At 37.5% G+C, this 15,926-nt stretch overlaps 1 protein-coding gene across 5 annotated transcripts in view; it reads left to right on the forward strand.

The window, feature by feature from the left end:
- The window catches only part of GGNBP2 (gametogenetin binding protein 2), a 30,832-nt gene that overhangs the window by 14,010 nt on the left and 896 nt on the right, over nucleotides 1–15,926 (forward strand). Inside the window, exons 5-13 of one of the 5 annotated variants that reach the window (XM_006092247.2) lie at nucleotides 1,109–1,207; nucleotides 5,691–5,804; nucleotides 8,031–8,234; nucleotides 9,300–9,474; nucleotides 10,818–11,012; nucleotides 13,437–13,584; nucleotides 13,922–14,047; nucleotides 14,130–14,278; nucleotides 14,865–15,113. In XM_006092247.2, coding sequence (XP_006092309.1) covers nucleotides 1,109–1,207; nucleotides 5,691–5,804; nucleotides 8,031–8,234; nucleotides 9,300–9,474; nucleotides 10,818–11,012; nucleotides 13,437–13,584; nucleotides 13,922–14,047; nucleotides 14,130–14,278; nucleotides 14,865–15,113 — 1,459 coding nt within the window. Of the gene's footprint in view, nucleotides 1–1,108; nucleotides 1,208–5,690; nucleotides 5,805–8,030; nucleotides 8,241–9,299; nucleotides 9,475–10,817; nucleotides 11,013–13,436; nucleotides 13,585–13,921; nucleotides 14,048–14,129; nucleotides 14,279–14,864; nucleotides 15,114–15,926 lie in introns of all 5 variants that reach the window. The other 4 variants (XM_006092246.3, XM_023756837.1, XM_023756838.1 and 1 more) reach the window with 4 other exon arrangements.

Below are 15,926 nucleotides of genomic sequence, written 5' to 3' on the forward strand. Positions count from 1 at the left end.
ATATATGTATATGAACATACATATATGTGTATTTATACTTAAAATATAACTATAGTATTTATATAGTATATAAATATATGGTATATTAGACACAGACACATACATATAAAATTTAAGACAATGATATGAGATTTGATCATCAAAAAGTGTATAAATAGGAAAAGAGAAGAGGTCTGAAGACCAAACCCTGGGGCTTTCTTATTTAGACTTTGGATTTTTATTCTGTCTGAGAAATGCTTTGGATGGTTTTTGAACAGATAATAACATAATGTGATTGTAGTTTTGAAAAGATCATTCCAGCTGCTAAATGTGAAGCCTTAGAATGTAAAGGCAAAAGACCATTTGGGAGGCCAGCTGTTGCCATTGTCTGAGCTAGAGAGGAGAAGTTGGGCAAGGGTGGTGGTGATGATGGAGGTGATGAGAAGTGGTTTGATTCTGGATATAAAGTTAGAGTTTACAGGCTTTCCTAATTAGTTGGATGTAAAGTATGGATGTTAGCTGTACATATTCTGTATTTGCATAAAATTTCTGTTGATGGCTTCTCATCAAGGATAGTTAGTATATATTTAGATAATGTTTGGACAAGGGAAGGTGACTGAGAGGTAGCAATCAAATAAAATATTTCAGGCACACTGCTAGATAAAGTGCAGATGCAGGGGATGAATGAGACAGATGCAATCTGGGAGAAAAAGTATGTTGAATAGAGCAGGTCTCCTTTAACATTTTGACAGAATGGAATGGGAAGGCTAGTGTACAGACTCTTTTTGGTTAGAATTTGTTTGATAAGAAATTTTCTAAGTAAGTGATGTGTTTATAATACTTTAAATATAGCAAAAGGTGGTAAATAGATATTTGGAAATTTTAAAGAAAAATAAATATATTTAAACAATTTTTTATCTTAGAAAGAGAGGAGGGGGAGAGAGAGAGGAACATTGATTTGTTGTTTCACTTATTTATGCATTTATTGGTTGATTCTTGTGTGTGCCCTGACTAGGGATCAAACCTACAACCTTGGAGTATTGGGATGATGCTCTAACCAACTGAGCTACCCGGCCAGGGCAAGAAAAATAAATATTAATCAAACCTTTAATGGTTTATTTTTAATTAGGTCCAAACTAAATGACATGATAGATGCTATTCCAAAAAGTAAAAAGAACAAGAGATGTCAGTTGCACTCCTTAGATACGCACAAACCAAAACCTTTGGGGTAAGTAGAATTGAATATCAAGATACTTTGTCATTGTTGATTATAAATGTTGATTACGTTTAGTAAAAAGAAAACACTGAGTTTTATTTCTTTAATTGGTTATACATAACAAAAGTCAAAATATGTTTCCTATTTATGTAGGCCTTTTTGATACTATACAGATTCTCAATATAGATTTGATTTTTTTAAAAAGTTTGTTTATGTAAATGTTTCAGAGGAAAGAGGTGGAGATGTTTGTGGAAATTTATGTAGCCAATATTAAGTTTTTCAAAGTACTGATATCATTCTTTGATTTATTTAATATTCATAATATATAAATTATTTTTCTTGTTTTTCTTATCTTAATAACTTATAAGGATTTAAAAAAAAAGGCTTGAATCAGTTATAGCAATATTTATGTAACTAATTTGCAGTTTTCTTCTTGGTTAGGTGATATAATGCCCAAGGCTGCTTCTGCCTTCATCTCCTAACACAATATCACAGTTGTCCCCTACAAAGTTGCTTGGGGTTGTAGGTGGTAAGGAGAAGCCATGGATTTTGAAGAGAGTTTGTAAGACGTAACTTTAGTTTTTGAAAGAATTGGATAATGTAAAATCTATACTTCTGAATTAATTTAAAAAACTAGCTTTGAATATCTCCTTAGTAGTATTGACATCATTGTTGTATAAACATTTTCCTCCCTTGATAATAAGACTTGGATGCCAAAGTGGTGTTAATAATCTATTTACAAGACTTTTTCTGTAATCAGAAACAAACATTTTTTAAAAAATGTTATTATGAAAACTGTCAAACACACAGAAAAATAGACTACAAGGATTTCCTTCCCCCCAAATACCTTTACCCAGATTCAGTAGTAGTTATCAATATTTTCCACATTTGTTTTTCTTATCTACATTTTTCTTTGCTGAAGCACTTAAAAACAAGTCAGGTATCATGTTGTTTTACTCCTGCACATTTCCACATGTATCTCTAAATATAAATATATTTTATTTCATAATGATAGTGCCATTATAACAGCTAACAAAATAAACTGTAATAATCCAATACTCAGTTTATAGTCAGATTTTTTACATCTGTCTCAAAAAGTGTCTTTTTACTTTGATTTGCTAGCATCAGGATCCAGACAAAAATCACACATTACATGATGTCTAAATGTGAGAGTACTGTGAATCCAGTAAATAAACTAAAGTGGTTACCTAAGGATAACTGTTATTTCACATAACTGATTCTCTAAGCATATCTTTAGAGAATTCCTGACTTTGTGAATGCAGAATTCAGTCTGATTTTCTCATTAGACAGTAACCTTTACTGACCTTTTGGCTAAAGCTACAGAACAGAATGATATAATAAAAAACCTGCCTTCAGTTTTGTTGTGCATATTGATTAAGGTACTAAAAAGCAACAGGTTACCCAACATCTTTTATATCTGTGTTCATTGCCACCTTCCTTCAAACACCAGTTCTTCCACTTTTGCTCTGGATTACATCTCTCTTGTTCTCAGTGACTGTATTATTAGTTACTTACTTTTATTAAGTTGACATACAGCTCTATTTTTCTATCCTTTAGCTTAAGACAAAACAAACTTCCAGAGTTTATATCCCCTTTCACCTACAGCCCACCACATGGAATGCCAAGTGTTTTAGAAGGTTGTTTGCCGAGTTATGGAATAGTATGAATGGAGTTAGTTGATCTTAAGCAGTGTCTTCTAAGATTCAGTTATTTCCACATGATATATGGAAAGCAGACCAGGGAGTACCGTCTGCTTAGCCAAGACTCCCTCTCTTGTACTTTGGATGGTCACTGCCATTGTATACTACTAGAGGCCCGGTGCATGAAGTTCATGCATGGGTGGGGTCCCTAGGCCTGGCCGGCCATCAGGGCCAATCTGGGCCAGGCTAATCAGGGCTGGGCCGGAGAGGAGGTGATGGTCGCCGGGCGGGCGTGGAAGGAACTGACGCTGGAGGCCGACACTGCCATCGTTGGCACTGTGCGGGTCCCCGTCTCCCCCCACTTCCCTTACTGACACGCCGCCATCGTGGCAGGCAGGTGGCAGGCCTATTGCTCGCTGGGGGGAGGGACAGAGCATGGGCAGTTGGCCACTGGCCCCAAGGAGAGAGCTGACTCTTGGCCCCCCTGGGAAAGGGGCCACATTCCCCGTCACCCACCCCCAGTTCCCCGTCCCAGCCCGGGGGCCGGCCCCCCAATCGGGGCCTGCCGGTTGGGGGGGGAGACTGTGGGAGATTGGCTGTGGGAGTACACTGACCACCAGGAGGCAGCTCCTGTGTTGAGCGTCTGCTCCCTGGTGGTCATTGCATGTCATAGCAACCAGTCATTCCAGTGGTTCCGGTCACTTAGGTTTTTATATATATAGATGATTCTCCATTTATATATTTCCACTGTTTCTCCCCCTCCCCCTTTCTGTTTAGACTTTATCCAGGGAAAGTATAATTCATTCGATTAGGTTTCAGCCTAACCAATTGCAACAATACAATTTAGTCTTCCTGAGAGTTTTCTCATAACCATGCAAGTAAACCCAAGTTCTTTTGTCTGGGAGTGAGTTTGAGATTTGAAGGAAAGGTCTAGGCCAGAGTTATAGGCCTCTGGCTGATGATCAGAGGTTACCTTAGAGAATGAGATATAAAATCACCAAGAGGAAGAGTAGACTAAGAGAAAAGAACGCTGAGGGTTCAATATAGTAGTAGAACAGTCAGTAAGGAAACTTGAGAAAGAATGGCCAGAGAGGTAAGCTGACGACATTGGTGATCTTGATGAGCAGCTCTGTGATTGAGGGGAAGCAGAATCCAGATTGGAATGGGTAAAAAAGTGAATGCATTGTAGGGTTGTGATGGATTATGCTGTGAGTGGAAAGTATAGGAGTAGAACAAGGAAGTGGAAAGACTTTTTCAAAAAGTTTCATCTTGCAAGGAAGGATTGATATAAAAACATTTGGTCTAGAGAGATTATGGATAAAATATTTGAGCTGTAATCTTTTAAAAAGCTTTTTTAAGAATAATGCTTTTACATATTTGTAGAATAGTCATTCTGCAGGACTGATTTCATGAATGTTTTCCTCAATTATGAGAACTTGAGTTCAAGAGTTATTTAGTTTTTTTTTTTTTTTTTTAAGCCAGTCAAGTTTAGCAGTGGGGGGGTTAGTGATCTAACTTATCAAGCAAGTTAGTGATCCTAACTTTAGGTAAATTCTGATAACCCACTGCCATCGGACCAGCCAAGAGTTATTTAGTTTTAGGAGATTATGGATCACTCAAGCATAATTAGAAAAGGAAATATAGGAGTTGAGAGAAGAAGGATGTCATATGGGAGGCAGAGCAGGAGTTGAGGTTATGTTTAAAAAATAAGGAGCACTGAACCTTGACCTGAGCCCTTATGAGAGGGAATAGGGAGCTGAATTATATGTATGGCCTTTCATGGGCAGGTGGTTGAAAAATACCTACTTAGCTATATAGAGTAGGTTAAGTAAAGATTCTGTGGTTTTTTCATCTCAAACACCCAAAGCAAGGACTGTAGTGAGGACCTGCAGAAGAACAGGGAGCCAGTTATTCAGAATTATGAAAAATTAAGACTATCATTGAATGGAATATACACATACATTTCACTTGGAATGAATACTGCAGTTAAGCAAAATGCATGACAGCACCACATTGAAACCTGTGGAGGAGAGTCTTAAGTTTAAGAAAAATTATTTGTATAGTACTTATTACTAATTTAGGCTGTTTAAAGTATCTTAGTATGCTATTTTTATTTTAGTTACTATAAAAATTTATTTACTATAATTAGATTAATCTGTGACTTTCCCAGCTTAAATGTGAAGGTAGATAAACATTTTGTTGCATGGACTAGCTACAAAATTACATTGAGTAGATCAAAACTTGTTATAATTTTCAATTTGTGGAATATTGATCTATGTTTATAGGTGAGAATATAAATTTTTTCAGCCCTTTTTACTTTAAAACATTCCAAGTATATTTACTCATAAAATGCTTAGTATATTAACCAGTACTACCTTGATAAATATAAATGTTAAATTGTATCAGGTAAACTTAATAGTTGAGCAGGAGTTTTTATGTAAAGATATAAGCACATGTTTAACATTTTAATATGGTTAAAAGGAATATACAATTATATATACAAATTTTCAAACTCATTTAATATTTTAATGTATTAAAAAGTTCATGATTTTAATATAGACTATAGAAATTATTCCTTCAGATAATCTCAGTGTCACTAAGCTTTGTACTGTACTGTACTACAGTGAAGGGAGCAGTAGCAGTGTCAGTTCAGAGAAGTTAAGTACAGATAAGAGAAGTAGTGAAGACCACAGGAAGGACAGCAAGTGTAGGATCATTTTGCATTATGGACCTTTCCAGGGAACAGCCAGGTAAAATCAAGCAATACTTTACTCTGCTTTTTTTTTTACCCTTATATATTTCTCCTTCTTACTAATATTTTTTTCTTTCTGCAGAGGTTGTTGGATGGACGTATGGGAACTAATGTCCCAAGAATGCAGAGATGAAGTAGTTTTAATTGACTCTAGTTGTCTTTTAGAAACACTAGAAACATATCTGCGAAAACACAGGTAAGTGTAAAGGTCATCATCGTATAGTTGAAAGGTGTCTTAGCTGTCATCCAGAGTAGTCACTGACCTCCATATAATAGTACTCCAGCCTTTCCATTAATACCTGGCCCTAGGCAGAGCTTAATGTTAAGGTAGACAGTTCTTTTATGGGATGAATCTGTGTTAGCTTTCGTGTTTAGCCACCATCTCCTTTTTTGGGGGTAATTTTTATCTTAGTTCCATGTCAGCCTTTCAAGAAACAAAATGATTGAATTGAGTAAAGTGTACTTAATTTAGAAACTCTACTTTTTGTTTTTATAATAGAAGCATTTCATGATGTCATTTTCAAAATTAAATTAGCAGCTTTAATTTAGTAATTTTTGAGCTTTTTCTATATTTTCTTCTATAATAATATTTCTTCTATAAATTTTTTGTCAAAACAAAAATAGAGTTGGAATTTCTGTGCTTCATGGACTATAAAGTACAGATTTTTTAGAATGCTACTTAAGTGTCAATAACATTTGGAAATTCGCAGGGAGGGGAGAGTGCAGTAGGAAAGGAAACTGGTGAGGGAGCTATTTAGAGATGGCGTTCTTGGGGGGAATTGATGTCATCTATATATATAAAAAGCCAGTGACCTTAACGCTGTAATGACTGGTTGCTATGAGGCCCACTGCGGCCCCGGCCGATGGGGGGTGGGGCGGGGGGCGGCTGGGGCCCGCAGCCAATCTCCCACGGCCCCTGATCGGCCTTTCCCACCTAGATCGAGGATGGGGCAGCCGGCCAACCTCCTGTAGCCCCTCACCCTGCCTGGCCCCGCCCCCGATGGGCCCCCACCATTCTGATTGGCCTGCGGCCCTCCTCCCAGCCACCTCCGCCCTGAACGACCTCCCCCCCCCACCAATCGGGGTGGGGTCAGCTGGCCAACCACCCACAGCCCCTCCCCCAGGCCGCTGGCCCCCTCCACCCCATTTGGGGGCGGGGCCTGCCGGTCCACTGCCCATAGCCCCTCCCCACGGCCAGCCCCATCCTATCAGCCCCCACCACCCTGAGAGCCCGTGGCCCCTCCCCCAAGCTGGCCAGGCCCTGATCGGGCCCAATCGGGGTGGGGCGGCTGGCCAACATCCTGCCATCTCCTCCTGACAGGCCTGGCCTGATCTGCTGATTGGGGCAGGGCTGGCTGGACCTCACCTGTGCACAAATTCATGCACTGGGCCTCTAGTATCTAATAAATTATTGCCTCTTCCAGTGTCAATGAAATTTTTCTCCCCTTTGTTTTCTTCTAGGAGTTTTATAGTTTCAGGTCTTAATGTTTAGGTCTTTAACCCATTTTGAGTTAATTTTTTAGTTTTACTTGTCAACATTATTACCTCTGTTTATCAAGTGGGCTTAGAGCTTCTATTTTAACATGTATTCATTTCAGGAAACACAGTTATTTACTATTGGGCCACAAAGATGTGTGTATCAAACTAATGCATGGTGGCATAAGGGTAAATACTGTAGTAAGAAGAGTAAATCAAATCAGAGGAACACAGAGGAAGTTTGAATTCTAGTTATGGGAATTGCAGAAGGCTTCTTTTTACACACACACATATTTGATGATTTTTAAAGAGGAAGGGAGAGCGAGAGAGAGAAACATTGGTAGCGGAATGTTGCTCGTTCCCCACCGGGATCAAGCCCGTAACTTAGGCATATGCCCTGACCCGTAATCAAACCAGCAACCTTTTGGTGCATGGGATGACTCTCAACCAACTGTGAGCCACACTGACCAGGGCACAAAAGGGTTCTTTAAGGATGGACTTGATTTAGGCAAATGGAGCTCTAGCTATACTCATGTAATATCTAAATTTGTATTTACCTTACATGTATGTGTTGTCCATTGTGTAAGGAAGCTTTTCAAAAAAATGCTGTGCAGCCCTTGCCGGTTTGCTCAGTGGTTAGAGCATTAGCCTGTGGACTGAAGGGTCACAGGTTCGATTCCAGTCAAGGGCATGTAACTCGGTTGCAGGCTCGATCTCCAGCCCTGGTTGAGGCACCAACCAATCGATGAGTATCTTTCACATTGATGTTTCTCTCTGTCTCTCCCCCTCCCTTCCACTCTAAAATTCAATGGGGGAAAAATTCTCAGGTGAGGATTAATTTTTTAAAAATACTGTTAGGTCTGTGTCATTGTCTAGTACACTGTTATATCCCTCATGAAATAATTACGCAGCCAGTTCTTAATTTTGAGGTTTTTCTTTTCAACAGGTTTTGCACTGATTGCAAAAATAAAGTCCTCCGAGCATACAATATCCTTATTGGTGAACTTGATTGCAGCAAAGAGAAGGGCTATTGTGCTGCACTTTATGAAGGTTTGCGGTGCTGTCCACATGAACGACACATACATGTTTGCTGTGAAACGGACTTCATTGCACATCTTTTGGGTCGTGCTGAGCCAGAGTTCGCAGGAGGGTATGAGTATGTAATTTGCTAGAATGGGCTATCTAGCGCTTTGCTTCATTTTATTACTGAAAGTTTATTTTCATCACCTTCTGCATCAGTACATATAATATGTATAAATTAAAGTGTGCCTGTAAAAATTTGCTTTCTTTAAAATATGCATTTCTTAATTTACTAAGTAAAAATAGGGAGAATGTGTTCTGTGGTGTTTGGTTCAGTCCTCTGCTCCTTGTTGCTTGAAGTAGGCAGACTTTTTTTTGGCTTTCATTATTATAGATGATCATTTTCATTTGAAAATGATTAGAAGGGATAGTTTTCCTCCTTCACCCATGCATTTTCATATTTAAATGTTGTTTATAATGATGGTTTCTGCATAGGAAGTCAGGCCTTTGCAGCAGGGGGTTATGAAGCACTTTATTAATGTAATTCATGAACTGTGTATATTATTATTAAGTTATATAGGAACCTAAAATTTTATCTGTGGCTTTGTTGTGAAATATCAGGAAAAGTTGTTTATAGAATAAATGGAACCCATTTCCCTTTGTGTTTTGTGTAGCAACTTTCATTTGAGTGCCTACGTTCTGTTAGGCATTTAGAAAACAAATACTCTTTTATCTCTGAAGTTCTGTGAACACTTGTGAAGACTGGCTTAGAGGGCTTTTGCCCATGATTGAGTCACTTTGGCATTGCCTTTCTCCATTCACCCTCAAAAAAGAAACAAAGCCCAAATAGACATTGGCTGTAATTGGAAGGTTAGATGAACTGTCATGCCTACCATGAACTGGACACTTGTATGTGTGACTTCTCTGTGCCCCAGAACCATCTATTTAGGCCAGTTCCTGAATTACCTTATTTTTAGTAACATTAGGACTGAGCTCTACCTGCATGTATATTTCTCATTTTTTATATACATGTGTGCTTGTGTGTTTATGCATTAATTGAATTTGAATGTATAACTGTCTTGTTATTAGGTTAATAGGTAGGAAGATTGTGTTTAAAATCTGAACTTGCAGGTGTGTTATTCAGCTTTTACTGTTCCAATGAAAGGAGTTATGTATAATTTATTCTCCTTTATAGGCGAAGAGAAAGGCATGCTAAGACAATAGATATAGCTCAAGAAGAAGTTCTGACCTGCTTGGGAATTCATCTTTATGAAAGACTGCATCGGATCTGGCAAAAACTACGAGCAGAAGAGCAGACGTGGCAGATGCTTTTCTATCTTGGTGTTGATGCTTTACGTAAGAGTTTTGAGGTAAGAACAATGGGCTGCTTCAGTGTCCAAGGTTGCTTAATCAAGTTATTGGGCTGACTCTTAGTGTAAGCCACCAGGCTCACCTTGCCTCAGAGGGCTGCAATCCATTGATACAATGTCCTGTCTTTTGGGAGGTTAGGGAAGAAGTTTCCTGGGGAACTGGAATTTAAAAGAAGTTTGTGGGTTTTTCTTTGTTTTGCCTGCCGTGGCTTTGTAGATTTTCTCAGAGTAGAAAACTGAAGTTGGTTATTATTTAACAAGATGCTGCCATGAAGCATAACTAATGAAAAGTTAAAAGCAGCTCAGAAATAAGCAACAAAATTAGAAGCCTTTAATGAGACCCAGTATGCTTGCTGAAGTCCAATAATATGAAGTAAATGCTGTCAAAATGCCATGATGTAAGAACTACTTCTTAGAAGTACACGAGGCTCTTTATAATGTCGGTATTGGGTTCAGTGCTTGTGATTTGGTAACCTTTTTTTTCAGTTAAACACTATAGAACATACATTTTTGGCTAGTGAATATTTTGTTATAGTGTAGGACGGTGACGGCGAACCTTTTGAGCTCGGCGTGTCAGCATTTTGAAAAACCCTAACTTAACTCTGGTGCCATGTCACATATAGAAATTTTTTGATATTTGCAATCATAGTAAAACAAACACTTATATTTTTGATATTTATTTTATATATTTAAATGCCATTAACAAAGAAAAATCAACCGAAAAAATGAGTTAGTGTGTCACCTCTGACACGCGTGTCATAGGTTCGCCATCACTGATGTAGGACATGATTATAATCCTTTCTTTGGTTCACCAGTCCCTTCTGAAAATGGTATGAAAGCTACAAATGCTTTTTTCAGAAGCCTATCATGACCTTAAAGCACTGTTCTAGGCATTCTGAAGAGATTTGTACTAGTTCTTGCTGAACAGATTTCTTACTCCTTTTCTCCTTGTATGTTCGTGTCTTCAATAACTAAATCATCTAATGGGGTTAAATATTAAATAGTCTTCTTATTATGTGCCGAAATGAATGCTTAATTTGCTGTGTTAAAATTCTGAAATAGGGAAAAAAAATTCTGAAATTAGAACATGCTGGTGTGTATAAGTCTGCCTTTCCCATAGGGATTAGTTGTATATTCACTTCCTGTGTAGATTTTAAGACTGTCATCACTTAAGGTATTAATATTTGAAATTCTTTGTGGGGATTATCTGACAGAATTGCAGCATGAAATAATCAGTTTCTGTGTTTGTGGTATCATTTAAAATTAACAAATGAGAATGTTCATGGAAAATAAAGGAAGTTTTGACCACAATTATTCACTTTCAACTTTTGTTTTTGTAATAGATGACCGTGGAAAAAGTACAAGGGATTAGCCGATTGGAACAACTTTGTGAAGAATTTTCAGAGGAGGAACGAGTAAGAGAACTCAAGCAAGAAAAGAAACGCCAAAAACGGAAGAATAGACGAAAAAATAAATGTGTATGTGACATTCCTACTCCCCTCCAAACAGCAGAGGAAAAGGAAGTAAGCCAAGAGAAGGTAGTATTCCTTAATATTGACTCATGAATACATTGTATTGCTTTTTTGCTAGATTTCGGCATTTTCACTATCCTTTTTCCAGAATGTGAGCTCCTGCCTTTTTTCCTGTTATAATCTGTATAAGCCAAATTTTTTAGTCATGTGTTTGTTTTATAAAGATGGTTATCTTTTTTTTTTTTAATCCTCATCAGAGAATATTTTTCCATTGATTTTTAGAGAGAGTGGGAAAGGGAAAGACAGAGATATCGATGTGAGAGAAACACATCAATTGGTTGCCTCCTGCATGAGCCCTGACCAGGACCCGAGCTGGGAGGAGCCTGCAATCGAGGTACATGCCCTTGACTGGAATCGAACCTGGGACCCTTTGGTCCACAGGCCGAGGCTCTATCAACTGAGTCAAACTGGCTATTTTTTCCCTGACCTTGGTATACTGTTAGATCAAAGTTAACTCCAGGAGGTCATGGTTTGATTCCCAGTCAGGGCATATGCCTGGATTGCAGACTTGATCCCCAGTTTGGGGGGTGTGGGCAGCAGCTGATCAATGATTCTCATCATTTTCTATCTCTTTCTTCCTCTCTGAAATCAATAAAAATATATTTTTTTAAAAAGTTAACTCCGAACATGACCTAGAGCAGTTCTCAACTTTTTGGTCTTAGGACCTGTTTGCATTCTTAAAAATTAAGGTGCCCATAATCTTTTGTTTATGTAGATTGTATCTGTCAATATTACAGTATTAGAAATTGAAATGGAAAAATTTTAAATTATTGGTTCTTTAAAAATAATTTCATTATGTGTTAACATAAATAACACCTTTTTTTCTTTTTATCCTCACCCGAGGATGTATTTATTGATTTTAGAAGGAGAGGAAGGGATGGGAGAGAGAGAAACATCTATTGGTTGCCTCCCGTATGCTCCCTGGTTTGTTGGGATCAAACCCACAACCTGGGTGTGTGCCCTGACTGGGAATTGAACCTGTTATACCCTTTGGTGTATAGGTCGATGCTTCAATCAGCTGAGCCCCTTGGCCAGGGCCAAATAACATTTTTTGAAAATTAACTATTTTCAAAAGAAAAGATGAGATGGGTGGCATTATTTTATATTTTTGCAAATCTCTAATATTTGGCTTAAAGGAATCAATCAGGTGGATTCTCATATCTGCTTCTACATTCATTCTGTTTTTCTCTTGCTGGTTGAAGCATATGAAGAAAGTCTTGCACTTTGAATAGATCTTTTACTTATGCATGATTTTGCAACAGAATGCAAGGTTATTTGAAAGATACCGGTTCAGCCCAGCCGGTGTGACTTAGTGGTTAAGCTTCAACTTACACATCAGGAGGTAATGGTTCCATTCCCAATCTGCACATGCCTGGATTTTGGGCTCCATTCCCAGTAGGGGGCATTCAGGAGGCAGCTGATCAATGATTCTCATCATTGATGTTTCTCTCTCTTTCCCTCTCTCTCTCTGAAATCAATAAAAAAAATTTTTTTTTTTTTAAAAAGATACTGGTTCACTGAGTATCTTCCCAGGTATTGACATTTCATTATATAATACCAGATAATCAATCACGTTAAAACCACTGCTGATCTCATCAGAAAGATTTTTAAGTATTGGGAAGCTTCAAGCTCATTGTGCTTGCATATGCAAGTTTCAGAATTCTGCTTGAGTTTGAAAGTTTGGTGAATTTTATCATTGACAACAAATACTGTTCATTGTTTTCCTTGAAGTGATGGGCTGACTTCATTTTTGTTTTTTAACTTCATTCATTTTTGAGAAAATGTCTTTTAATATTGAAGGTTTGAGTAACCATAGTTTGTCTTCATTCTTTCTTTCAAGTAAATTGATGATCCAGGAAAAATAGCAACTAATTTAGCTTTCAATTGAAACAGTGGCACAAGTACCTTTTCCTTGAGATAGTGATTGTATTTTGGTGTACAGCAAAAGTGCTTCAAGTGTACTTCCCATTTGTCATACAGGCTCTTAAAAAGACATTTACTGATGGGTTTATATTTAATAAAATTAATATTTTTATTGCTTCAAAGACATTTAGAAGTGAAATATCTGTCTCCTGAGAGTGCTTGACAAGTGAAGAATACAGTGACTATTAGTACACTTTGGTTGCCACTGCCTTGATTTGTGTTGCTAAAGCCCCAGGAACTTTTTCCACTTGCTTTTGTATCATCAGTGTGTCAATATAGTGAAAGAGCAGATCACATCTTAGTATTACAATGAAAATAGTTTTGACCTAAGGAACCATTAACTCAACTTGCTTTTAGTTGGTTCAAAGTCTTGAAGTGAATTAATATTTTTTTGTGAGAGTAGTTTTTTTATTGTTAGCCTCATAACTTATCTAATTAGTTAATGTAAGTGTAGCCATTTTGGGGGTAAACCTTTTTAAAACTGTTTCTTAATGCTGATCCTTAAAGGAAACAGACTTCATAGAAAACAGCTGTAAAGCCTGTGGCAGCACTGAAGATGGTAATAGTTGTGTAGAAGTAATTGTTACCAACGAAAATACATCGTGTACCTGTCCTAGCAGTGGCAATCTTTTGGGGTCCCCTAAAATAAAGAAAGGTAAGTAAATACAGTTTCTTTTTAAAATTAACTCTTAAGTTTGTTTTTTCCTTTTAAATGTAAGCTTTTAGAAATGCTGTAACCTAGAATTCAAGAATTGCTTTATAGTACCAAGAGTTTCCTTTGGTCAGACACTTAATATTTCTTTTTCTTTATGGTGTTTGATTTGTTAGTGTTTGATAAAAACAAGAAATTGTAAATCCCTAATTGTGTTTTACTTTCTACTTTTAATAAACCATTAATTTTGAAAATTTTCTATGGTCTTTAGATAGTTCACATTTTGTCTTAACATATTTATTGGTATGTTAATTTTAACTGTCACCTAATTAATTCTCAGGCTTATCTCCACACTGTAATGGTAGTGATTGTGGATATTCATCTAGCATGGAAGGGAGTGAAACAGGTTCCCGGGAGGGTTCAGATGTTGCCTGCACTGAAGGCATTTGTAATCATGACGAACACGGTAGGTTCAGATTAAGCTTCCCAATTATTTCTGCTACATGGCTGATTTAAGCACATAAATAAGAGATTATTGATTTCTGCAGGTGATGACTCCTGTGTTCATCACTGTGAAGACAAAGAGGATGATGGTGATAGTTGTGTTGAATGTTGGGCAAATTCCGAAGAGAACAACACCAAAGGAAAAAATAAAAAGAAGAAAAAGAAAAGCAAGATGTTGAAATGTGATGAACATGTAAGTGTCATAACTTGCAATTCTGAAGCCTTTGCGGTTGAGGGGAGAACAGCCTCTTTTCCTTGGTGTGGCAAGTGTGCAGCTTAGCTGCTAGGATTTACTGTTATTGTTTTTTTAAGAATGAGTATCTTATGCAGTTCCATTGGTTGCTTATCTTGTGATTTGGGTGGGTGTGTGATGCGGTCATTTGTCCAACAATCCATGAGAGTCATAAATCCAATTCATTCTTTTTATAATACTTTGAAAGCTTGCTTGATCATACTTTTCCATCTTTAAAATGGAGAAAAAGGTCTCTCTCAGATTAAGTTATCTTCTGTAATAATAAAAACGTAATATGCTCATTAGACTGGACAGCTAGGGCTGCGATGGCCGAGCCCCTTGCATGAATTTCGTGCATTGGGCCTCTAGTGTGAAGATAAAATGAGATTATATTGCTGGGTTAGCATAGTGCCCAGTATGCAGTGTTTAATAAATTTCAGCTGCTGCTTTTATTCATTATTCTTTTTAGAAATTTAATACACTTTGGGGGCTTTTTGCTATTAATCACTGCCTTCTTACCTGGGAAATCTTTTTGCTATGGTTTTAGATCCAAAAGCTTGGAAGCTGTATTACAGATCCAGGAAATCGAGAGACCTCAGGAAATACCGTGCACACACTGTTCCACCGTGACAAGACCAAAGATGCACATCCTGAAAGCTGTTGTAGCTCTGAAAAGGGTGGGCAGCCACTGCCTTGGTTTGAGCATAGAAAAAATGTACCACAGTTTGCAGAACCTACAGAAATGTCATTTGGTCCTGATTCCGGAAAAGGTGCCAAGAGCTTAGTTGAACTCCTTGTAAGTAAACCATGATGTCTTATTGTGGATAACTGATTGCCCATGGCTAGATGTGGGAGTGGACAGAATTTTTGAGGGTTTAAAGTTGGAAGTGGGGGAAATTAAGAGCATTATTTCATTATTGTTTTGGTGACTTCATTTTTGTTCTTCCACTCATGGTTTATGCAGCTACTCAGAAGTACATTTCCCTGTTCTCCTTTCTCTCAAAGGTAGAAGAAACTAGTTAGGAGATGAGGGTAGAGTTAGCATCATGTCTAGGAATCTGCCTCCTTCAAGAGGAGGGTTATTGTAAGCAAATTGCCTTTCTGAGTGGCAATTTATATAGTAGCCACCCTTCCAGAGCAGAATCTGAACGACAGCCCATATTTTTAGGTTACTTCCTTTAGGTGTCATGCATGATAAAAGCATAACTGAACATGGAAAACCTTTTATAATTGATTCTAGTTCTTGATACTTGAAATGAGGTATATATACCTGATTCCAAGTGATCTAGTGCATAGCTTGTGTGGGGCTTAGAGGAGGGGGAAGGAAGGAGAAGGGTGGTGTCTTTTCTATAGGATCTTAATGGAACCAAATCCTCTATAGAATACTAGTTTTTTCTTTTTCATAAGGTTATAAAGTTAGATGTTGTTGCTGTGTAACTTAAAGTTAATAAAGGTTATATTTTACTTAATTTGTAGAGATAAAAGTTTCAGCTTAGGATCAACTAGAGATAAGTCTGGTTATTTAAAATTTGGTAACTTAGCTGTAACCATCTCTAATTAGTCATTTCTTTAAGGCAGAAAGAAGATATGTTGGTATCAGCTAGGCTCA

Source organism: Myotis lucifugus, unplaced genomic scaffold (genome assembly GCF_000147115.1).
Source record: "Myotis lucifugus unplaced genomic scaffold, Myoluc2.0 scaffold_99, whole genome shotgun sequence".
NCBI classification, from domain to species: Eukaryota; Metazoa; Chordata; class Mammalia; order Chiroptera; family Vespertilionidae; genus Myotis; species Myotis lucifugus.